Below are 26,907 nucleotides of genomic sequence, written 5' to 3'. Positions count from 1 at the left end.
ACCAAAACATAGTTTTTTGAGTGAATTTTATTGCAATCATTTTTCATGATAGATGTCACCATTTTCAGTAATATATGATATGTTGCTTCATCCATACAGAGTAGTTATGCCAGTCAGTAAGTTCAAACTTGAGGTGTTCAATCAACCGAAAATGCGTTAATTTATTTAGATTGACAAACCATTCTTTCTGCCACTGATTCTTCGTTTTACGTAAATGGCCAGCTTTAAGCTCAGCCAAGACATCAGTACCAACCAGTGGCGGCTCGTGATCTAGTTCACTAGGGGGCTACTTTTAGAATAATAATAAAAATATGAAATTTTAAAACCAGTTTTCCGCAAAATTTTATGCAATTTATAATTCTTTTTGAAACATACCTGTTCTTATCTACTTGCTCGTTATGCTTAATAATATTATTCCGGTAAGCTGAATCTAATTGAGCAGCGATATTAGTCGTAACCAGAAAAGCTAATTCTGTCGAACAATTTACATGCTTGGCAGATAGCTCATGCTTCTTAATTTTTTCAATAAGGTGCTTCAAATCTCTAAATCCTGCCCTTGCCCATACGTTATCAATTGTTATACACTTGTCTTGAGAATCGTCTTGCTTAAGAAGTTTTTGGAGTTTTATCTGCCTGGGTTAAATTTAAGTCGGGAGTCAGTCTACCCAGCAGTTGAATACGGCTTTTTTCCGCCAGCGAAAGCCTCGCGAAATCAGTTTTTAAAATATTTTGAACACTATTGTCCGCCGTGATTTCAAAACGTAAACAAATACGAACGCACGCTAAGATGTCTATACGCTAGCCGGCAGCGGCTAGAATGAAGCGGATAGGGGCGACTTTTATCGTAGCCCTTTTACTCCTTAAAACGACCGATACGAAGAGTTGCGGCTGGAGCCGAATGACTGTCCGAATGCAAGAATTCGGGACTAAACGATTCATCGCCCATGCAGGGACGAACTGCTAGATTATTATTGAAATAAACAAAACTGCAGGAGTCGCATGAAAACTTTACATTAACAAATTATATGAATAACCGTGGAAAGTAATATTTTCATTGAAAATCGTATGTGAAGGTAAATAGCATAAAAGGATAGGGCTGTAGCCCTATAGCCCTCACAGACCAGCCGCCACTGATACCAACGAAACTCTTCTTCTTGGGTGATCTAGATATCAATGGTATCAGTCTTTCCAGTTTGAGAATACTGGGCACAAATCTTGTTATAATGGGCAAGTTTCCTAAAACTTCAAAATCGAATTTGAGATTATTTATGGAAACCCTTTTTTATTAGTTATCCAACACCTGAAAGATTCGCTTCAAAATTCAGAAATTTCAGAAATACATCCTTCGAAACTTAATAAACATTCGAATATGTGAAAGCTTGTGACGTAGAATGCCTTTACTAAAGTCTAGTAATTTTTGTTAATTCGACAACAGTGGAACCGATCAAGAAGATATCCACAGATTGTATAAAATTGTTTCTGTAATCCGTGTCTATAGGGAACTCTAACGATTTGTCAAAATCCAGCTAAGCGTTCGTTGCCGTGGGGCACACAAGCTTTTCCTTACATTGATTCGCATGCTGTTTCAGTCGAGTATTGTGTTTTGTGCATGTTTTTGGAATAAATGTTGTTTCCAACGTTAGATTAAAGTGATTAGACTGAAACTTTCTCAGAAATGCCTCTTTACAGTGATAATAAAATGCTTTGTGTGCCCCACGGTAACGAACGGTCAGCTGATTTTGACAAATCGTTAGAGTACCCTATACCTTCTTGAAACCGATGACATTTTGTGTCATTGTTTGTTTTTCTTGTCCATAGATATATAGACATATAGCATAGACATATTAAACACATGGACACGGCGTAGAGGGAGAGGGGGTGCGGCCGAAATAAGATAGAGCTAGTATGGGCAAAACATTCGTTTGCACTTTGTATTTATCGAAATTTTCAGAGTTTCCTCATGAATTTTAGATAAACTTTGAATGTTGTATTCTTTTCCTGTTATGAAAGTAATAAAAGTGTCCTCGTAGAGTGCAATTAATAGTTCGAAATGAGTTGAAAAGGCAGATAACTGGTAACTGGTAAAGTACCTTTGAATGTATTAATCGATTTATTATATCATAGTTGAATTATTCATTTCAGATCAATAAATGATTGTCAATTCTCTTCTCATCTAGATTCCCGAAAAACGAGGTCATGAGGAATAACTGGATTATGGCTGTGAAAAGAAAGGACTTAAATCTGAATGAAAAGGCATTGAAGGCAGTGATATTTGGTCATCATTCTCCAGAAATAGATTGAAAAACCCATTTTCACGGATAGTTGATGTTGAAAGAAGAAACTGTCGCATTGGTTTTCAATTTCATGGTGCATTTGATTGTAAAAAAATCATCTCGAACAATATTGCAGTGAACAAAACCATTATCTGATACCTAAATGGATATCAAATCTGAATTTATTCCTTTACTTTACAAACCACTTTTTCGGGGAATTATATAAGTATACACTGTTGATTCATATTCACATTGAATATTCATTGAGAATTCAAAAGGTCGATTGATTCCTCTTTTCCAGATTACCGAGAAACCACTAGAGCTGTAAAGCCAATCAGTCAATGGAACCATTCATCTTACGTTTCTTATGGCGTTGTCGATACTCTCGATACACGCTTGACTACCTTGATACTAAGGTTACATATCATTTTTAGATATTTCTGCGAATATGTTAACCTGTTTTGTTTACATACGATACATGGCGTGACCCTAATTGAATTCATGAATGCATTATACCAATTGATTGATGTAATAAGAATTCGTTCTTTTTTAGATGCATATATTTATGGGCTCAGAGTGGTCGAAATGTATGAATTATAGATATACAGGGTGAATCCTGATAAACTGTACATACTTCATACAGTGATAGGTGACACTCAGGCGGTTCCAAAAATACCCCACATGATTTTACACTGTTCGTTTTATCGATACAGGGCGATTTCTACTTTTGGGTCATATTTTCAAAATCCTCCATCCGTCAAATGAATCACCACAAGTTTGTGGAATTTGGTATACAGAAGTACCACATGAATCTCTAAATAGATAAGGTGAGAGGTTTTCAATTTTCTGGGCAGGACATAAATTTTTTTTATATTTTCAGAAATCATGATGAAAATCACCCTGTATAAAGGGAAATTGAAAAACTATTTTGCTGGTCCAAACTACACTATATACCTTTCTATATAGTCTCACAAAATTTTATGTCACAGCCACAAATTCTGGAAAAAAAAATTAGTTAATTATTACATGCACTCGGCGAGTGAATTTATTTCGAAAGAAAACCTGTACAGAAGAATGTGGAATATTATAAGCTGTGGGATAAAATCAATAGAGTTTGATTGCGTCTTGAAAAATGAAGTAAAACGAAAAAAACAGATGTTGGAAATGTCCTTCCTCCAGTTCAATACATTTTTGTGCTCTGACAGAGAGATGATTTATTGCTTTTCTTATCATTTCCGGTTTGTTCCTTATCTCATTACATGCTTTTTGGATTCTTTCCTGAAGATGATCTCCATTTTATAAACCAAATCGCGAAGGTAACTCCATGAAAAAAGTCTAACGACGATAAATCTGGAGATTTTGCAGGCCAAGGAAGTAGTCAGGAAGTCTAAATATATTTTCGTATTCAACGGTCCATCAAAAAATTAGGTTCCATCCATTGGTCACCAACAATACCTTACCACATATTAATAGGGAATCTATACTACGAATGTCTTCCAGTTTTTGCATGTGGATTTTCTCATGTGGAGTATTTTTGGAACCGCCTGAGTGTCACCTATCACAGTATGGAGCATGTACAGGTTATCAGAATTCACCCTGTATATATTTATAAGAATAGTAAGTTATTTATCAACGAAAAATCCGTCTTTTTTTTGACATTAGGCTGCGATTTTTCCCGTATTTTGGTTTTGATTAATATTACTTTCAGGATTAAGAAAATGTTGAAAACCGCAAATATTTCAGTTCTGAAACGCGATGCAGTATCGTTAAAAAAGAAATAATGAATTCGGAGCTAAATGCGATTTTGTCCGTTAGCAACGAAAAGGAAGATCAAAGACATTTTCATTGATGAGAATTTTATAAGTTTTCAGCACATGAGAAGCATAGCTTCCGCTCCCTGCGGATGGGAAATGAAAGAAGATTGATATTGGTTGTAACATATAGTGATGTCGATCGGTATTTCGAATGAAGATAGAAAACTTGTCATAATTATGCTACTTCATTCAACCCCTATCCAGTCGAGTCATCCAGTTCGTAATATATTATAATTCTATTTATCCAATCTGGTAATATAAAGTAAAAAATCGCCCGGAAAATATTAACTTTTGTTAATGTGAAGTGTTACTTCACATATTCAATGATAACGAAAGTTACATTTGCGGGGCTGCTGCAGAAAAAATAATATACAGGGTGAGTCGGAACGGACCAAACTCCAGGTGTGTATTATACACGTGAAAATAATTTCATAAAAGCCAGATGTTCTCATACGATTCTCATTTGTTTTCAAAATATAGCGTAATTACAAACTAACAAAATTTCCTACATTAACATAATTTCAATCATAGCGCTACTGTTTCAACAAATGTTCAAAAATACCGCCATTAATCTCTAAACACATTCTACTTCGTCTGCGAAGGGCTCTTGTTGCTTTTTTAAGTGATTAATGTCATTATTCGACAAGCACTGTCGCATTTCTAATGCGTCGAATTAAGGCCTCTCGGGTGTCGACATTCACTTTGTACACTTCATTTTTAAGCCAACCCTACAAACAATAGTCCAGTGGTGTGAGGTCTGGAGATCTTGGAGGACCACCGCGACCAATCAGTATTCCTGGAAACTCTTCGTCAAAATATTTAAAACATTTTAATTACGACATATCTTGAAAACAAATGAGAATCGTATAAGAACATATGGGTTTTTTGAAATTATTTTCACGTGTATAATACACACTGTGAGTCGGGAGGAACGGACCATCCTCCCGACTCACAGTGTATACAGTGTGTCCCGGCATGACTTAACGATACTTTGGGGGCATCAAATATACCTCTACTTCATTCAAATTTATTTTAGCAGTCGGTTGGCCATGAAATAATTTTCTCAAGTTTTTGTAACTAGAACGAAGTTAGGTTGGCACTCATGAAATGTCGTTAATGTCATAACGCCGTTGCCACAACTAATATCAATTTTTATTACGAAAATTCGAAAATGCCGAAAGTGATTGAAAAAAGAGACAGGGTTTCAGGAAGTGCTATTTAGAATTCAGGTACGCTCATTCAAATAGTTATACCCTGATATTCTAAAATCCACAATACGTCAGACGGTAGCGAACATATTCAAGGTAAGAGAATTTATATAATGTTTCATCTGAATCTGAACGACTTATATTTCAGCTGAATATTTCCACAATCAGAAAGATTGTGAATGAAGAGTATGACAAAGAATTTCCTTCTATTGGGAGACCCAAAAAAGTGGTGGCATTTGGGAATTTTATGTTTGAGTGAATTAATGCGAAAAGTTAACTACAGGATTTTCGATAAATGTCATCGGAGAATGAGTTCCCTAAAATGGATTTTTCTGTTTTTCATTTGACTTGTCCTATACAATGTAAATGTCTTAAGGTACTAATAAATACCTAATTATTATAATTACATCAATGTATTAAGATGAATAGCCACAAATACGCGCAAGTTGCCCTGTTACTGTTTATTCATGTGAAATTTTTGTTCAACGGTGAAGTTGCATCTTAACTTGAAACTTCCTTCAACTCCTTTTACTTATATTGATGCAAGATGATTTTTATTGAAAAATTTAACATTCTTGTAATTATTTGTTAATTCCTTCGGGAGATACCCATTGCCAACCACTGCATCATATGCATTTCATCTTCGGGTTAATATTTTTGAAATCTACAAATGATGTAAGCCAAAGAAGATAACGAACATTAACTCTCCTCAAGCTAGTGCATAATATGATATTATACTGATCTCTTGTATTTTCCATGCAAATAACTGGATTTGGTATGCCTTCAATCAGTTTGTATAAACTTCAATTATGTTCGTCAGATATTTTCCGAAGAGATTCGACATTGTGATAAAATACGTAATAACAGAAACTTTTACGTAGAACGGGCAACATAGCGTTGATTTAAAACCCAAAAATGTTTTGACAAGCTTCATAACCCCACATTTTCGTACTATACAGAGTGAAATGTGTCAAATTTCCATGGCCAACCGACTGCTAAAATAAAGTTGAATGAAGTATAATTTTATAGACGAAAACACCCACATTGAGGGGTTTACGCCACTATTTTTGGAATAGCCGCCATTTTAAATTAATTTTTTTATTTTAGTTGACCCTTTCAAATAACATCGATTTCTTTGGATTCAAAGGTTCTACAGATATGAAAAAAATGTTTTTTGAAAGATAATATTAACATCTTTTATTGAAGTAGAACAATATGAGGACATTCAACTTGAAAATGTCATAAAAAAAATTCTTTAAAAAATTTTTTGTAAAAAAATTTAATGATTCTCTTAGTAAATCCGCAATAGTACAAAAACTAGCACATTGAAGTATCATTATTTTTCAATGAGCTTATACTCAAGGATATTAGCTACAACACGACATCAAAATCATTTCTGTATGTTACATAATTTGAGAGTTATTGCTGTTCGAACATGATCCTTATGACACAAGACAAGTCGTTATACTAACTGTCTACAAAGCAGAGGCGGTCATTTTGAGCAATTTTTATGATGAATTCATTAGTTTTACAATTAAAAATCATAAAAAGTACAGTACTGACTTTTATTTTATTTTATCAATTTTCATGAGGGTCGTATTCGAATAGCAATAACTCTCAAATTATGTAACTTACAGAAATGACGTTTGTGTCCTTTTGTAGCTAATATCCTTGCGTATTAGATCATTGAAAAAAATTATACTTCAATGTGCTAGTGCTATTGCGGATTTACTAATAGAATCAGTACAGTTGTTTTAAGAATTTTTTATGACATTTTTATGTTTAATGTTCTCATATTGCTCTACTTCAATGAAAGGTGTTAGTATTATCTTCCAAAAAATATTTTTTTCATATCTGTAGGACCTTTAAATCCAAAGAAATCGATATTATTTGAAAGGGTCACCTGAAATAAAAAAATAATTTAAAATGGCTTCTGTTCCAAAAATAGGGGCGTAAACCCCCCAAAGTGTTTGTTTTTGTCGATAAAATTAGGTATGTATATTTGATGTCCTCAAATTATCGCTAAGTCATGCCGGTACACACTGTATATATTATGTAGATATAGGTATATTCTCATTACGGAATTGAAAAGATTCAATGCTCTGAGTGCCACATAACACGAACACAAAATTTGAAACATAAACCATAACTGTGTATTCATAAATAAATGTACCATATATTATACTCCATTCACTTTTATTTTAGCACTCGGTTGGCCCTGAAAATTTGACACATTTCACTCTGTATAGTATGAAAATGTGGGGTTATGAAGCTTGTCAAAACATTTTTGGGTTTTAAATCAACGCTATGTTGCCCGTTCTACGTGAAAGTTTCTGTTATTACGTATGTTATCATAATGTCGAATCTCTTCGGAAAATATGTGATTAACATAATTGAAGTTTATTCAAACTGGTTGAAGGCATACAAAATCCAGTTATTTGCATGGAAAAAACAAGAGTTCAGTATAATATTATAATATGAACTAGCTTGAGGAGAGTTAATGTTCGATATCTTCTTTGGATAAAGTTTGAAAACGTTACATCAGTTGTAGATTTCAAAAATATTAACCCGAAGATGAAATGCATATGATGCAGTGGTTGGGAATGGGTATCTCTCGAAGGAATTAACAGATAATAATTATAAGAATGTTAAATTCTTCAACAAAAATCATCTTGCATCAATATAAGTATAAGGAATTAACGGAAGTTTCAAGTCAAGATGAACTTTGAACAAAAATTTGACATGAATAAACAATTAACAGGACAACTGGCGCGTATTTGTGGCTGTTCATCTTAATACATTGATATAATATTAATAATTAGGTATTTATTGATAACTTAAGACATTTACAATGTATAGGACAAGTCGAATGAAAAATAGAACAATCAATTTTCGGGAACTTATTCTACGATGACATTAATCGAAGATACTGTAGTAAAATTTTCGCATTAATTCACCCAAACAGAAAATTCTCAAATGCCACCAATTTTTTGGGTCTCCCAATAGAAGGAAATTCTTTGTCATGCTCTTCATTCACAATCTTTCTGATTGTGGAAATATTCAGCTGAAATATAAGTCGTTTAGATTCAGATGAAACATAATATAAATTCTCTTACAGTATGTTCGCTACCGTCTGACGTATTGTGGATTTTAGAATATCAGGATATGGGGTATGACTATTTGAGTGAGCGGACCTGAATTCTAAATAGCACTTTCTGAAACCCTGTCTCTTTTTTCAATCACTTTCGGCATTTTCGTAATATTAGTTGATATAAGTTGTGGCAACGGCGTTATGACATTAACGATATTTCATGAGTGCCAACCTTACTCCGTTTCATGCAAATAACTAGATTTGGTATGCCTCCAATCAGTTTGTATAAACTTAAATTATGTTCGTCACATATTTTCCGTAGATATTCGATATTGTGATAAAATACGTAATAACAGAAACTTTTACGTAGAACGGGCAACATAGCGTTGATTTAAAACACAAAAATGTTTTGACAAGCGTCATAACCCCACATTTTCGTACTATACAGAGTGAAATGTGTCAAATTTCCATGGCCAACCGACTGCTAAAATAAAAGTGAATGGAGTATAGTTACAAAAACTTGAGAAAATTATTTCATGCCCAACCGACTGCTAAAATAAATGTGATATTTCATTTTTTGTATCTGATTGCAGCACCTTTAGTGGAAATTTTAATAATTGCCATTTTTATTCTGTTGCTCCAATATAGAAATGAAGTATTCTTTTAGTCAAATATTGATACGATTTCATATTGTCTCAAGGGAAATAAGAAATGATATTTCGTCACAATTTATATTATGCAGAACGTCTGTGGTTAATGAACTTTTTAGACCAACTTTTAACTTTGTCCCAAACATGGCCTCATACGGAGTTACAATTGATGCCACTATGATGAGCTACAGCCCTCTTAAGAGGGCTGTGGATGAGCTCTGTTCTTCATTAGCTGACACTTAATCAAAGTGCCTAATGAAATAATAGCGGTATTTATAATGACCGGGCAATGTGAGGAATTATCGTAAAGTAATTCGAATATATCAAATTGCCCAATTTTAATGGTCATTATTTATAATAACCAAGCATTATGAATACTGACCTAAATAATTACATTGTCCGTAACACATCTACCAATCAAAATGATTTATATTTGAATAAATTATTAAATCAAGGTATCAACATCCTTTAACATATCGATGTTCATAAAGGGCTATGCTATATTGCTTAATGAACATCAAAATGTTGAAGTTCTCTGTTGAGTTCCGTTTCAGGTAACCTCTTCTTTCCTCTGTTTGTTTCTCTTCTTATCAAATTCCATATAGCTTTCTGTTTGTTTTCTGCGTTCTCGATAATTGAACTGTTTCTCTATCTGGTTGTAAAGTGTGACATAATGAATTTCACAGAGATGTGCCGATTCGAAAAATTTCTCCTCTGGTATTAAAAAACACGAGATATCGAAGAAGCATATGAGTAGCTTTCTGAGTTAGAGAAAACAAGAAAAAACGGTAGTTGTATACAAGATGCTTTGAGAATACCAGTCAGATATATCAGTTTAATTATTTATATGATAAATATTTCAGAAAGAATCGAAAGTTGATGAGTAACTAATGGACGTAATTCGGCCAAAAATAATGTGTGAGTTCCACAGAGATGCACCGATTTGAAAAATTTCTCCTCTGGTATTGAAAAAAAAGTGATCTCGAAGCAACATATGAGTATTTTGAGTTTGAGAAAACAAGAATAGAACATAGGCTCTATATATGTAAGACGCTTTGAAAATGTCTGTCTGCAATGTCATTTAAAGAAAGAACCGAAAGTTGAAGAGTAACTCGATCGACGTAATTCGCTATTTAACAAAACATGAACTGTTTTTAACACAATGAAAAAACCCATTCATTCAATTTATTAGTTACGCTTGATTCAGGGGTACAAGAGCGATTGAAAAGGCAACAATGTTTCAAATTTTCGTCCAATATTTGCATGAGTCGGTATGTCGCTTCAACGCACGAGCCGCCGCTGGTTGCACTTATTCCCTGTTTACTCCTCTTACCTTTACCTATTCAGTTTTTCTCAATATGAATGCGAACGAATAGAATATTTTTGAAATATTTATATCAAGAACCATAAACATGTATGCACTATATAATGCTTTTCCTATATGTTTATGAGTTTTTTCATGTATTGTATTTGGCATCTTCTATTTGCGTTCCATTTTTCGTATTTCATAATAATTTTGCCTGATTTTCCATTATGTTTGTATATATTGATAAAAAGGAGGTATTACTCGCCCGTTGCATTAATTCGTGATGATAACCAAATTCTCCTCACATGATTGTGAATATTCTTTTTTATGTATAAAAATATTTAAATTTCTCTGTGATCGCGGTTTTACAGCGTTCTCTGACGCTTTCCGACTCCTAACCGCCATTCCTCTCTATTCAACCAAAGATTTTCGGAAAGCTCTCTTTCTTCCATTGCCATGTACACCGTTTCATAAAACAAAGATTTCTCAAATCACATCTAAGCATTGAACTTTTATGAGATGAAGATGGTTTAAGGATTTAATCTTTGTTTACTGCCACAGTCTATACGGTCAAAAAAACATATTAGTCAACCAATGAATCTCTTTTATTGTAGATAGATACCCCCCACTTTCGACAGTGTGTTCACAAAGCTTATTAATACTAAGAAGCCATTTCGACATTTTCTTGGAAACAAGAAATCCATTGTTATCGATGCCCCGAATTTATATAAACAACCCATTGATCTTGAATAATGAATGAATAATTCACAGTCACAGACACGACCGTATTTAAATAATTATACCTTGACAAAGTCAAGGTGAGATGCAGTGACCCAAATTTAATCTGCCACATCAAGACAATGAGATTTCCCAATAAAAAAGCACTTAAATGGTTATCATGCTCGATTCTTTTTCGACTCCATACATGGGTGAATGTAACCAGTATGAGATTTAAAAAAAATTAATAACCTAAGGTTATGCATGCTTTGTTTCGGAAGCTAGGACAACTAGAGCACATATCCCGTCTGGTGAAGTTGTTTTCTTGATACTAAGCCTTGTTCTAATAGGACCGTCTAACTACCAGAAAGAAGGTCACGTAATAACAACAACGAAAATGGACTAGTGGGAATATAAATTGAGAAGTGAACTGCTGGAAACTTGCTGTCATCGATTGATAGAATAGCAGTCAAAGCCCTTTCTGGTTTCTGGTTTGTTTGCCGTCATTATACCGCATAACTCAAATCGATGATAACCAAAATAAAATGCAGAATTTATATTCAACGCCAGAAAGAACAGATGTATATAAGTTCTGCAATTTTGGTTGTCAAAATCGATTGAAGTTATGCGGTTAACTTTCTTTATTATAATTTTTCGTGTTTCCAGACAGAACAGCTTTGGATTTCGGAACCGGGTGTGACCTCTCACGAGGTAACGGTCCAAATTACCCAATTGGACCGAAATAACAATGTTGTAGTGTTCGCAGAGCACTTGTAGTGTAGTATTTATATGTTTCTGAATGGAGTACATGACTACACATACCACGAAGTATGTACTTACTTCGCCACTGATAAATAGGTACAGTTGTACTTGAAACCTAACAGTACAATATTACAATGGATGATACAATATACAGGGTGTTGGAAGAGCGGCTAGTCATGGTAGGCTATTTAGGCGTATTTAACACTAGGGTGTTAAATGCAGGTGATCTAGGCCTTTCAGTGAAGTTGCTTCTTTTGTTCACAAAGGTCATTAGTTTCGTAGATAGAAGGTGATCTATGGATTTCGGCTTAAATTTTCGATATCCATAACTTGAGAACGAGTACCTAATCCGATTTTGATGGAAATTTGTGGACTCGTTTACTTCAAATAACCCTTCCAGATGGCATATTCTATTCTCAGATCATCAGGACGAAACTCAAGATATTGAGATTTATTTTCCAAATAGCCGAATCAATTTTTTTTATCAATATAATTTTTGTTTTCAGAACGAAAAAAATTTTTTCTACAAGCGTGTGCGTTCAACCTTTTTCCCGCACGCATTCCAAGTTGCAAAGAGTCACTTTCCCAAAACGTGCGGGAAAAACGCCTGCTATTTCTTGGAATGGATTAGCAGGGGTTTTTCCCGCACGCAAATATTATAGAGTAAATTAAATTCTATCATGTTTCTATGCATAGAACGTCAACGATGAGAAACCCATAGTAATGACATGCAGAATTACGTCTGTCATGACCCTAATAGCACACAACGTCCTTGGGACGTCCAATTCATGTCCATTTAACGTCGGAACGTCCATGAACTTGATTTGCATGTCCTTTGGACGTCCGTTTCCGGACAGTTTTAGGACGTCCAAGATGGATATCCATTGTTAGTCCAATTTATGTACAATGTCCGTATCGGATATCCATTGGATGCCCGTGATGGACATAATACGGACCATATGACACATGTCTGTATCATGTAGTCCCAAAATAGTCCCTTACCGACTTAATACAGGCAATGTCAAATATATGTCCTTACTGGATATCCTTTAGTTGTCCGAGATGAACATAGTATGGACCATATAACTTATATATATATTACATGGTCCGTATAACGTCTATCACGGACACCTAGTGGATATCCGGTAGGGACATCTTTTGAATGTCCATACTGGATATTCACTAGGAGTCCGTAAGGGACGTAATATGGACCAAATAACATGTATATGTTACATGGTCCGTATAACGTTCATCACGGACACCTAGTGGATATCCGGTAGGGACATCTTTTGAATGTCCATACTGGATATTCACTAGGAGTCCGTAAGGGACGTAATATAGACCAAATAACATGTATATGTTACATGGTCCGTATAACGTTCATCACGGACACCTAGTGGATATCCGGTAGGGACATCTTTTGAATGTCCTCACCGGTTATTCCCTAGGAGTCCGTAATGGACGTAATATGGACCAAATAACATGTATATATTACATGGTCCGTATAACGTCCCTGACGGACACCTATTGGATATCCGGTAGGGACATCTTTTGAATGTCCATACTGGATATTTACTAGGAGTCCGTAAGGGACGTAATATGGACCAAATAACATGTATATGTTACATGGTCCGTATAACGTTCATCACGGACACCTAGTGGATATCCGGTAGGGACATCTTTTGAATGTCCTCACCGGTTATTCTCTAGGAGTCCGTAATGGACGTTATATGAACCAAATAACATGTATATATTACATGGTCCGTATAACGTCCATGACGGACACCTATTGGATATCCGGTAGGGACATCTTTTGAATGTCCATACCGGATAATCACTAGGAGTCCGTAATATGGACCCAATAATACATACATGTATATCAATGAATACCAAAATTTAATATTATTTTTCACTAAACTCCATTTTTACGCTTTGTAGTATATGAATATCTTATGAATATTATATTATGTATAACGTTATGATGAACGGAGACTAAATACTTGAGTATTTACTATTATAAAATAATCTATGTTTGAGTTTTAAGACTTTAGTTTTTATTATATGGTATTTCTGTATTAATCGACTACTATTCCATAAATCAGTTAACAATATAATGAATATGTTCCTACAAGTAGGTATATCGTATGGTCTCGGTAGCTATGACGGTTGCAGCGAAGACTCAGTAATGCGATGTTCCCACGTACTCGCGAGTTCGAATCCGGGCCAAGTGTAAAAACTTTCTAGTAAGTATGGATGAAAATGAGAACAACACAGAAAAAATAACATCTGCGTCTGAGTGTAAGACATTGGGTTCTAGGACATTAAAATTCTAATAGATAGGATAGCCAACGTCGTGGTAAATTTTTGTACCGTTGAGATAGCTTATGATGGTCCCAACGGGATATCCATTGGACGTCCGCGATGGACGTCCGAATTCGGTTCAAAGTTGTGACATTTGTACGTCCCTCGGATGTCCATAGAACGTCCATTGTACCAGAAATGGACGTCCCATGGATGTCCGTAATGTCCGAAGAGGACGTCCTATGGATGTCCATAGGACTACTTCGTGCTATAGGGATATATGAATTAATCAAATGAGATATGATCTGTTTCGTGAAATGGATATATTTATATATTTCAAGCGCTTGAAGAAAAAATATTGCGTAAAGTGTCTTGCCCGCACTCAACTGCTTACCCGAACTCTGCTTCGCATCGTTCGGGCAACGGCAGTTTCGTGCGGGCAAGTATCACTTTCCGCACTTGATAGGAAAATAACTATTTCCCAATCCAATTCAATTTCCACTTCGCATGTGTGTTTCCATTATCATTTGAATAAGTTCCTAATGCTTAGAAAATATATTTTTAGCCAGCGTACTTGAACACTTGGTGTGTCTTGATGATTCAGAATGAAAATTCCTTCAAAGGAAGGCTATTGATATCCAAAATATTGCCAGGTGGCAATGAGATTTATAACAAAATAATTGAAAACAAAAGACCGTATTCCCAAAAATGAACATAACATATGATTTTGTCGTTCGTTTTTCTCTTGCACAAGGTATGTTAGAATTGAAAAATGAATGTACCAAATTGGAAAAATATCATTTTTTCATTCCTTCGTTCATCCTAGAGAGCTTAGCGTATCATCTTAGCGAGCTATGTTATTATGGAATCAAGTCAAATCAAATTAAATCAAATTTATTCTACAAATTATTACAAACAAATGGTAACAATAATGGTCATATAATAGAATACCAAAAGGAAAAAAGTAACAAGAAGACGCACTAATATTCGTTGTTCATAAAAAAAAACGCAAAACTAAACACTGGTTTCATCCTATCAATTTGACACCACCTCGCCTTGTGCAACTGAAATAATCAATCAGAATCTGAATTCCGTCGTGTATGAGCTGGCTCGTTTGAATTATATGAAAGGTAGAATGGAAGTTTGTTATGAATTCATAATTTAAAATTTTCATATCCGGAATTCAAAACTCTCCTCCAGTGCATTCTGACAGATAGATCTGAAAAAATGTGTGTGGTGCATATTGAAATTATATAGGTACAATTCTAGACGCTCTGAATTCCGTCAGAAGGACATTCTGGTATATGTGGCTACCCTAAGGTGTTTGCACAGAAGGAACTTGTTTTAAAACTGCAGAGGCCACAAAGTAGAATCTTCATTTTGTAACTTTCTCTACCAAGTTGACGCTCAAACAGTCTTACTGCTTACTGCTGTCATTCATCTGAGCAGGTTAATCGAATGTAGACAACTTAATACATTAGAACATACTCAAAAACGTTTTTTTATTTCCTTCATATTAGTATATCATTATTATCCACTCCCATTCTCGAGAAGTATATACTTATGAGCATTTTTGAAATTTGGAATTCGATTCATCAAGTGGCATGATTTTGAGTCATATATCGTCCATGTCACCAGGCAGGATCAACAGACTGCATGTGTTTCCCGGAATAGCTTCGGTGCCACCAACTGGGACAAAACTTAAACTTCCGTTTCGAACCAGACCATCCATAGCATCTTTCGTAACATAATCAAAATTTCTCATGATTATCATTGTATATCTTACCATATTTTTTTGAAATTGGATCAATCATAACTCCGTTTCATCTCCTTGTTGTCTACTTGAATAACTGATAGATCTCTATCTCCCACTTCTGCAGCAAAGAGGAACAAGACAAGAGATTTCACTCCATCATTTTTATGGATCGAGTTTTTTTGATCTTGATCGGCTCACATGCAGGAAGTAGGCGGGGAATAGAAAGAACTTCTTCTGGGATACTGGGTTATGTATTATGGAATTATGAAGAAAACAATCGAATCACATTATGAAACAAAAAAAGAAGGATATTGATTCATAAAAACTTTTAATACTCTTAATCTTTATTGTAATCGAAAAACTGGATAAAAAAATACTTTTTTTTCTGATCGAACCAATATTGAGCTATATCGCCTTAGTTACCATGTGTCATAACACACTCATATTTCCCTAGGGAAATATGGAATGTCAGTTCATATTTCCCTAGGGAAATATGAAACGTCAAATCATATTTCTTTCAAAACGTCAAATCATATTTTATTTCTTTATTTAGTAACAAAATGGAAACTGCAATTGTTGAAATTTCCACTGAAAGTTTTTCCACCAGATACAAAGGAAGAAGAAATATCTTGTTCATAATTATTCGTCGACGAGACTACAGTTTTCTTGAGAACATTCCGTGCAGCAGCAGTCTCGGACGATTCTCCCAAAACGGTCTTCAAAGACTGTGATGCTGCAGATGGCTCTCCCTCCACACCTGCTATCATCTTCGCTACCTTATTTTTGTGCAGCATACTGTCAGCCAGATAGCCTTCTGCAACAGACGAACTTTTCCAACCACCATGTCTCTTGAGTGTTGTCATTGAGGCTCCCGCATCGGCAACCAAAGTCGCGGATGTTCGTCTTCCACAATGGCCTGTATACATTTTCGGATTATCTAATCCCAACCATTCAGCAACCTTACTCGGAATTTTTCCGAAGGTATTTTTGCCGACAGGCTGAAGAGTACACTTCTTATCTCTATAAGCTACGAAGAACCTAAGAACGCCTTGCGGACGCAACGCCGAATACTCCCGCACCAAACGAGCAGCACCCAGATCTTCTTCATCAATTATAGTGAATATTCTGTTTATATCATTCTTAGTTTTTGAGACTTTAATTATGATTACCGACCCACGATCTTCGATATCTGAAGATAGCATATTCACCAGCTCTTGTGTTCTGCAGGCGCCAAAGATTTCCATTATTAAAACAACCTTCAAAATTGTGAATGTAAAAATCTTATAAACAGAGGAAATCAAAATTAAACTTTTACCTTATACATCAAAAAAACGTCATTAGGAGCTTCACTCAAGAATGTCTTGAGCTATTCCCGGGACAACACTGCTGATTTTTTAGGAACGTATCCTTTATTTTTGTTCTTAACAAATGCTTCGACTTCATCGAATAATTTGACATCAGTTTTTTCCTTCAAATGTAGCATTGATCTTAACATCGATAGTTTCGGCCATAACGTGTTTGGTGAATATTTCTGCGACTGGGGATCGAATGAATTAATCATACATCAAGAATAACAAGAATCAGAGCAACATACCAAATCTTGGAAATATGCTAACAAAATATTATCGCTCACACCGTCCACCAAATTTTTTCTTTTCCACTCCTGAAAGCAATCGTACTCTCTACTGTAGGCAGCTTGAGATTTGGCCGGAACCAAAGATTCACGGGCTTTTGCCGATTGAGTTTCGACGTAGTTCGACATTATTTCAATAATTTTATTTCTGACAAGACGTCAAAATGAAACCAGTCAACCATGATTTTCAGAAACATGGCCCATAGCAACGTTAAAAATTTAATTATTACAAACATATACAATCTAACAATGATTTCCCCATAACAGATTATTTCAATCAGAAAAAAACTATTGATTACACCACGGGAAATATGAATATATTTCCCTCGGTTGTCTATACATGTAACTTTGACAACCTCGGGAAATATACTGTTCATATTTCCCTAGTTGTAATAATAGCTATTAAGTTGACAAACAAAGCACGGCGAGGATTGAACAACAGACCAGCTGATTTCGTTCGACAATATCTTCAACCTGCAAAGCAAAATAGGAACTGAATTGTGATACAAAGTAGGCTTGTTTTGGTTCGCAGTCCGGAACGGTTCTAATTTTGCGTTGGACTAAAATTTTATGATTGCGCACGTGCAAACAATCTCTCCACTGACGCAGACTCAGAAACTAAATTCAATGAGTGAAATCAGAGAACCCTTCGGAGATGAAAAACTCGTCAGAGTAGCAGAAAAAAATTCGAAATAGTGAAACGAATTTCGAAGAGATATTCGAATATCTTTTGGGATTTAACATATTGGTTCTTATCGAAGCGGTCTAATCAAATTTTTCCTATTTCAAAAAAAAAATTCACGAAATTCATTTTATACAGGATGATTCATCGAGGGTGGCGACCAAAATTGATAAAATGCCAATACCTTCGGAACGAGGGGAGCTACGAGTTTGCGATTTCGACAGGTGAAAAGAGAATTCGATTTGGCCTTCTATCAGTACATTAGAGTTGAATAATTTAATCGAAATTTTTCACTAAAAATCAAACAAAAAGTGAGGTGCTGCATAGGAGAAAATAATTGACAACATTATAAGGGGAAATTTAAGGCTCCATAACAATTTGTGGATTTGCCCATACAGCGGGTAAATCCACTTCTCCTCCACCATCTTCTCAGAGGTGGAGGGCACCCTTGCGGCAAATGAGATTCAGCTCGCAATGTTTGGAGACATTGAGGGTGCGTTTGATAATACCCTACATGTTTCTATATGCAATGCAGCTTAACGGAAAGGGATAGAACCCTCCACTGTTAAGTGGATATCAGCTAGGTTGAAAGGGCGAACCTTCACAGCCTACCTGGGGGAAACTGAAGTGACCGTGCTGACGTACAGGGGATGCCCTCAAGGAGGGATACTATCACCCCTGCTGTGGAGTCTGGTCATGGATCGTATGGTGATCGTATGCTGTTATGTTTGCCCTCTGAACTAGTCGATCGGTGTATTATGGCTTACCGTAATGCGTTAGGGCATTTTGGTGTTTATAAAACGTGGTTACATATGAAGTCTGAGATGTGGGTTACCAATTTACATCGGAATATAAAGCGGGTAGTCAAAGCTTGTCATATCTGTCAATATGCCAAGACATCTACTCTTTCTTCACCCCCTCAAAGTTGTATTTTACCGCTGGACAGGTCAGACATTGTTGCTGTGGACATATATGGGCCACTCATTCGATCTAGAGGAGGTGCCCAATATTTATTTGTCATACTAAATTTGTTTACCAAGCATGTGGCACTTTTTCCTTTGAAAAAGGCTACCACTCGTTCGCTGTTGACGCGGTTATTGAAGGATTACTTACCTAAATACGGTCCTATTTGCAGGATTCTGAGTGACAGGGGAACGCAGTTCACCTCTAGTCTCTGGAAAAAGGCCCTAGAGGATCACAATATAAAGGCTGTTTACTCGTCTGTTAGACACCCCCAAGCAAACCCTTCGGAGAGAGTGATGCGTGAGCTGGGACGATTGTTTAGGACGTTTTGTTCTGATAAACATTCGAAATGGGCTTTTGAGGTGGCTAATGTGCAGGATTTTCTGAATGAGATAGTCCATGAATCGACTGGATACTCTCCGAATGAACTACAGTGTGACACGGAACGGGTGAGATTGTTGCCTAAATCGTTGCATGTCTCCGGTTGTTATTCTAAAACTGAACCTCCTCTCGAAGTGAAACTCCGGCTTGCGGAGGCCACACTATCGAAAAGAGCTGAAAGGAGAGCTTTCAGAAGTCCTGGGGGCAGATTTGTACCATTCATGGAGGGAGATCTGGTCTTGTTGAAGGCGAATAACACCTCTTCCTCAATTAAAATAAAGAAATTTTTGTTATTGTTTGTCATACGCCGACGACATAGTGGTGACTGAGAGAGGCAAGCATGAAGGCCCACTGAGCAGCCTAATGCAAACCGCTCTCAGGATAATAGAACAGTGGTGCGAGGAGGAGGGGCTAATTGTCAATCCCTCGAAGACAAGACTGATTCCGTTCACAAGAAAAAGGAATCTCGAATTCAGAACGCTGGTCCTGAACGGCCAGTCTCTGGAGTTCTCCAGTGAGTGCAAATATCTAGGTGTCATCCAAGACAGCCAACTCAACTGCAGGAAAAACATAGATAAGACTCTTTCCAGAGCCACGGCGGCCAGGTGCGCTTGCAAAAGACTCTTTGGAAAGACTTGCGGCATGAAACCGAAAATGGTATTGTGGCTATACACAGCAGTTGTACGCCCTATTGTCACCGATGCGTCTCTAGCATGGTGGACCAAAACCGAAGAGGTCATCACATGCAGCCGGCTGCAGAAAATTCAAAGGCTGGCCTGTGTTGGTGTTACGGGAGTTATGCACACAGCTCCCACAGCAGCGCTTGAGGCCATACTTGATCTGCCTCCCCTACACTTACATTTGAGGAAATGTAGCCTGCTAGAAGCAATAAAAATATCCTTTAAGGGGAATCTTCTACCCGGAAACTGGGTTGGACGTATGAGGATATTGAATCAACTGGACTCAAATCTCTTGGCAAAACCATCGGATGTTCTGCCAATCATTTTCGATTTCGAAACGCCCTTTGAAACGGTCATAGCTGACCGTCCTAGTTCAATAATTTTCGTAAATCGCTTGGACAATAAGTCATCCATGTGGTTCACTGATGGATCAAAATCAGAAAGGGGCACCGGCATTGTCGTATATGGACATAAACAGACCGAGACACTGACTGTTTACGTATGCGCTCAGGAGTGTCCTAAAATGAACCTCAAAGGTGCGCTATATTACCACGGACAGCAGCCAGGCCACGCTGAGGTCCCTGAAATCAATCTGCTAGAGATCTCTGCAGACATGGGAGTGCCGTAATACCATAAAGCAACTGGCCAGAGACAACAAAGTGACTCTACTATAGGTACCAGGGCACTGTGGTGTTGAAGGAAACGAGAAAGCCGATGAACTTTCAAAAGAGCATCGAGGTTAATACCTGCTGGACCTGAGCCTTTCTGTGGGCTTGGAAAATACCAAACAAGGCAGCGATCGAACAATTGGAGTTGAACAACAGCTTAACCCTCTGGAGAAATACTCCTGGAATAATTCAGTCAAAGAAATTCGTGAGGATTTCACCGATCTACACCAGAAAACTGCTAAAGCTGTCACGAGCTGAGCTTCAGGTGATGGTGGTACTGCTGACGGGGCATTGTCGGTAAAAATATCATTTGTACTGTATGGGTAAGTCAGCAGATGAGATTTGTAGGCTCTGTGGATCAGAAGCAGAAACAGCTGAACACATGATATGCAAGTGTCCATAGCTGACGGACCTAAGAACCAATCATATAGGGAAACCGGTCCTGGATACTCACAAGGTAACGGCTTAGGCTTAGGATGTTGTCAGTTTTATCAACACCATTGACGACCTCATTGGGTTCTTATGAATGAGTAGGGTAGAGAACAAAGGATCTACATGGTCGCAGTTCCCGAAAGGTTAATAGAGCCACAGCGACCCCGGTTCAAATAATAATAATAAGGTACGTGCTGCAACACAAAACAGAAAGACTAAGAAGAGACATTGGACGACTGACGGAGTACTTGAACGGGAATCGCGAAAGAAAGGTTGTGAAAGCTGCCAAAGAAATCATGGATAGAAACAGAACACACACAGAACGAAAGACGGAGAATGCTACAGCTCACCACTGCCTCGACACTCTGAATCAAAAGTTAAGTCTGTATGCAGAACGCCTGAGGAGATATAAAAGCAATTAGAGCCGAAAAAGAGACAAAAATTCATTCGAAAAGGCGGAAGAAACTTTCTACTGGTTACTCACATCGTCTGAAAATGGAAAGTTACCACCAAAGGAAGCCAAAGAACAATTCTGGACCGAACAATTATCAACGAAACCTCAGTTCAATGGAGATACCGGATGGAGTGAAGATGAAAAATCTGAAGCTATAATATATGAGCCGATGCAGCATGACAAGATCACAATTGAAGAAGTAAAATCAGCTATCAGAGGACTACACAACTGGTGGGCACCTGGGCCTGATGGATTACAGAACTTCTGGATCAAGAAACTTTGGATCATGCATGACAAATTGACCTCCGCAATGAATGATGTCATTGAAAATCCTGAAAGAATGCCAATATTCCTTACACATGGCACAACGTACCTGTTACCTAAAAACCAAAGGAATACAGAAGACCCATCCAAATACCGACCAATCACATATCTTCCAACGCTGTACAAATTAATCACATCGTGCATTTCAAATCGAATTCACAACCATTGCGAAAGGAATAACATCATCGCCATGCAACAGAAAGGATGCACCAAAAACAGCCGAGGGTGCAAAGAACAGCTGATAATTGATTCAGTTATCTGCAATCAAGCGTTCTCCAAGCGGAGGAATCTTTACGCTGCGTACATAGACTACAAAAAAGCATTCGATTATATACCCCACGAATGGCTCTTGGCGATCTTGAAGATTTACAAGGTGGATCCCAATATTGTTAAGTTCCTGAAAAACGCCATGTCAACCTGGCGAACTAGTCTTCAAATGAAAGCAGCAGATTGCTCCATTACAACAGGACCTATTCCAATAAGACGCGGAATTTTCCAAGGAGACTCGCTGAGCCCTCTGTGGTTCTGCATGGCCCTGAATCCCTTGTCTCATAGATTGAATTCTACGGACTACGGATTTTCCATCAAGAACGGCAGTAGAACTATGATGAAAATGAATCATCTACTTTACATGGACGATTTGAAACTCTTCGCATCTACCAAAAAACAAATGCAACAGATGCTGAAAATGGTGAAAGGATTTTCGGAAGACATCAAAATGAAGTTTGGATTAGAAAAATGTCGACTGCTGAACATAACGAGAGGGAAAATAGAAGATGGTACGTTCAAACTCAAGGAAGGTGCAGAAATTGAAGCATTGAAGGAAAGAGACACATACAAGTATCTAGGCATGAAACAGGCAAGAAAAATCAATCAGACCCAGATGAAGAAAGAATTAACGGAGGAGTTCACCCGAAGATTGAGAAGGATAATGAGAACTGGTCTCAACAGCAAGAATCTGATAAAAGCGATTAACACCTACGCTTGCTCAGCGCTGAGCTATTCATTTGGTATCATCTCTTGGACGACCACCGATTTAGCAACCTTACAGAGAAAAATAAGTACGATGCTGACTAAACACAATAAACATCACCCCAAAAGCTCAATAAAACGGACAGAGCTGCCACGACATCTTGGGGGTAGAGGAATTGTTGATTTGTCCAACCGTATGTCCCAGGAAATTGAAGGACTTCGAAAATATTTCCTGAGCAAGGCTGCTTCGTCAGAACTCCATCGAGTAGTTTGTGTTGCTGATAGTTCTACACCGTTAAAGCTACAACAGGATCACTTGGAAACCGTCGAACACTCTGCAGAAAGTAAAATGCAAAAACTGATTGGCAAACCTCTGCATGGAAGGCACCAGAATGAGGTCAACCATGATTACGTCGACATATCTGCGTCGAACTACTGGTTGACTTCTGGAAGGTTGTTTCCTGAGACAGAGGGCTTCATGCTCGCCATCCAGGATCAGGTGATTCCAACAAGAAATTACATGAAATATATCGCCAAGGATGCCTCAGTGGCGGACGATAGCTGTTGTTATGGCTGTGCGACACATCAAACTATCCAGCACATCACCGGGGGATGTCAGAAGTTCGCGGGCACGGAGTACAAAAATAGACATGATGCTGTTGCCAAGATTCTTCACCAAGAATTGGCACTAAAACACCAACTTCTAACTTCGAAAAAGGTTCCTTATTACAATTACAATCCGAACTGTGTTGGAAAATGAACATCACAAGCTCTACTGGGATCGCACGGTTCTGACAGACCGGAAAATAACCCACAATAGACCAGACCTCATATTGCTCAATAAGGATGAGGACAGAGCACTATTCATCGATGTGGCGATTCCAAATAATAACAATCTTCTAGATGGGCACACTGAAAAAATTTCAAAATACAGAGATCTCGAGGAACAAACCAGAAGACAGTGGAAGCTGAAAGATATCAAGACCATCCCTATTGTCATTTCATCTACAGGCCTGATACCGAAGAAACTACTAGAGAACTTGAGGAAACTTCAGCTGGACGAAAATATCTATAGAGTCATGCAGAAGGCGGTGCTGCTCGGAACGGCGAGAACTGTACGCGAGTACATGGGGAGTTCAGGGGAACACCGTCTGCGCCGACAGGAAGTGCGGGTGGAGCAGGAATCCAACCTACGGCAGGGAGGCGAGGAGCGACCCGGACCCGATCACCACCACGAGTCCGAAAACCTGGAAAGGGCTCCAACAGAGCTTAATCCTTTTGATATCTGAGATATCTGGGATGAGTGAATTTTCCGTTGGAGAGGAGTGTGAAAGCCGCAAGGCTAAAGTCATAAGGTGCTCCACAACTCTTTTCAGTTGCAATCCAAACATATTCGATATGTTCGTATTTAACTGTTTCTGATATCTACGCTGAATAATCCCAAAAAGAGCCCAAGCTAATTAATTTCTGGTCAAATTTACGGAAGGTACATTGTTTTTTCTGTATCTAGGGAAAAATTATTTTTATAATTTTGACATATGAAGTGACACTTTTTAAAACTCATTGACGTTTTGAAAAGTTTTGCTTTTCGGAACTGACGATGAAACGATACTTGCTTTAATAGTAGCGGAGTGAAAAATTTAATAATTTACCAACATCCTATTCAAAATTAGAAAAAAAAAATTGTGTGAAACACCTCGGGAAGCAGTATTTTTCGTATTTCGCGTTGTTTTGCGCAACGAGTGAAGCGATTTTCCAACTGGTTGCACAAATAACTATTACCTGATATATAAAATATGGAAAAATGACTTGAACAAATGTTGCGAAAAAAAACAGTAGTTTCTCATTCAATTCCTTTTTCCAATCTTTATAAGGAAATATTTTGTAGAGAATGGAAAACAACGGCAATGAAAATATTGCAAAATACCTACTCTTCTATTCGGTCCGAGTTTGTAATGAGATCTCCCTTCTCCCTTTCCGAGAAATAGCCGGTCGCCACCTTAACAAATCATCCATTTTTATTTATTTCTCCTAATTTTTAATTCTTCATTTTTCACTCATAGGCCGACCAGGAACAGACTATCCAGTGCTTGGAACAGTGCCTTATACCAATTTTTATTGTGATGACCAGGCCTATCCTGGCTTTTACGCCGACGAGGAAGCAAGGTGTCAAAGTTGGCATTATTGCGACATTGACGGAAGACAAACAACGTTCCTCTGTCCAAACGGAACCCAGTTCAGTCAAGCTGTCTTTGTCTGCGATTGGTGGTTCAATGTTAGGTGTGACCTAAGCTCGAAGTAAGTCTGATTCATTTGAATTTCTCCAAACCCTCCTTACGATGGGTTGAAATCTCAGAACAATGATAGCACCAATGCTTTCTACTTTTCATACTGAATTTTTTAGTTGTTTCCAATTTGGCCCCAAAAGCGATAATTCTCGACTAAATCGAAGCTGAAAAAAAATTGAGGGTTACAGAAGTCTTCGTACTTAACAATTACTTACCGAATTCGATTTCTACTGGAGTGGAATTTTTTCAAATATTGAGAAAATAATTTCAGATCTATGTAACTCCGAAGTTATCCGGTAAATTTCACCTATTAACGAAATCTACCGACGCTTTTCGATCCTAAACTTACACCTCCTTTTCTTTCGGAAGTTCAGGACCAACTGGATTCTTGATTTGAGGCTTAAATTCCCTTCTTTTAGTTGTAATCAACTGTGGTGGGTTGATAACCTTTATAATAACTTTTTGACTACTTCGTCTCCATGTTTCTCAGTACAAACTTTAACGAGAGTTGTCTATAGACTACTGGCGCCATTGGAATTTTCCGAAGGAGTTTTTTTTGCGTTACGGTGGGCGCGTAACGACAGTCAGTCTTCGACGAGACAGTTTGTCGGGGCTCGAGCAAACCCAAATAGGGAAATGTGCCACATCTTTTAGCAATATACCCTTAATTACGAACTGAAAAAAAGAAATTATCACGTGAGAGTTAGGTATTTCTGAATTTCACACTAATTTTGGTATATTTCACTATGAAAGTTTTTGAGATATTTAAAGAATTGAATCGCCGATATCACCCCACCGCTATTTTTATCGAAATATGTTGAAAAACCGTCGAAAGTTTTATAGATACTAAAGTTCAACTTTTGTTTCTTCATAATAATCCAACTACATTGAAAAAAAGGGACGGGGTGACATCAAGACGTCCTTTAACTCCAATTAAAAAATATCAGAGCTTTACGTACAAAATTGAAAGCATAAATTATGAACTAGTGAATGCCGTTTTTGAATGGAGATTCTTGAGGTATTATTATACTTTCCCGCTTCATTCAGAATATATGATAAATTGAATTTTTCATATGTACCTACATTTCAGGTTGTACGTGATTAATAGCAGATTATACGGACGACCCAAATTGGACCCCACTCTTCCACACCGGTCCATAACGAAGCAGCTTTTGGAAAATATTTTCAACGAGGAGGAGAGAAAATAGAAATTTGTCATAAATTAACCTTATTCTTAGGTGATGTTACATCTGTACTTTGATGATGTTAACATAGTCTTTAGAAATATCTCTGTAAATAAATTAAGGTCTTAGTGTTTTTTCTTTTACTTTTCTCGGCTCTTCCAAGATATCTTGATGAAAAATTAGAGCGTTGTCAAGTTTGATATTCGAATAGAAGTCATCATGAGAATATCAAATCAAAACAATTCATACCTTCCAGACCAAAGCAATGTATTCCTGTGGAAACTTATTCTAATTTGAAAATAAAAGAGATGAAGGAAAATTCCGTATATTGAAGAAAAATGAGAGATAAAGTTAGCATAAAAGTGAAA

General features: G+C 37.1%; 1 protein-coding gene across 1 annotated transcript in view; it reads left to right on the top strand.

Moving 5' to 3' along the window:
• Nucleotides 1-26,670, top strand: part of LOC123319328 — a 76,190-nt gene extending 49,520 nt beyond the window's left edge. The window contains exons 3-4 of the mRNA XM_044906239.1: nucleotides 25,131-25,365; nucleotides 26,446-26,670. Coding sequence (XP_044762174.1) covers nucleotides 25,131-25,365; nucleotides 26,446-26,563 — 353 coding nt within the window. The 3' untranslated portion in view covers nucleotides 26,564-26,670. The remainder of the gene's footprint in view (nucleotides 1-25,130; nucleotides 25,366-26,445) is intronic.
• The last annotated feature ends 237 nt before the right edge of the window (nucleotides 26,671-26,907 follow it).

Source organism: Coccinella septempunctata, chromosome 8 (genome assembly GCF_907165205.1).
Source record: "Coccinella septempunctata chromosome 8, icCocSept1.1, whole genome shotgun sequence".
Lineage (NCBI taxonomy): Eukaryota > Metazoa > Arthropoda > Insecta > Coleoptera > Coccinellidae > Coccinella > Coccinella septempunctata.
Note: the sequence above shows the minus strand (reverse complement) of the source record. Positions and strands in the feature narration are given on the sequence as shown.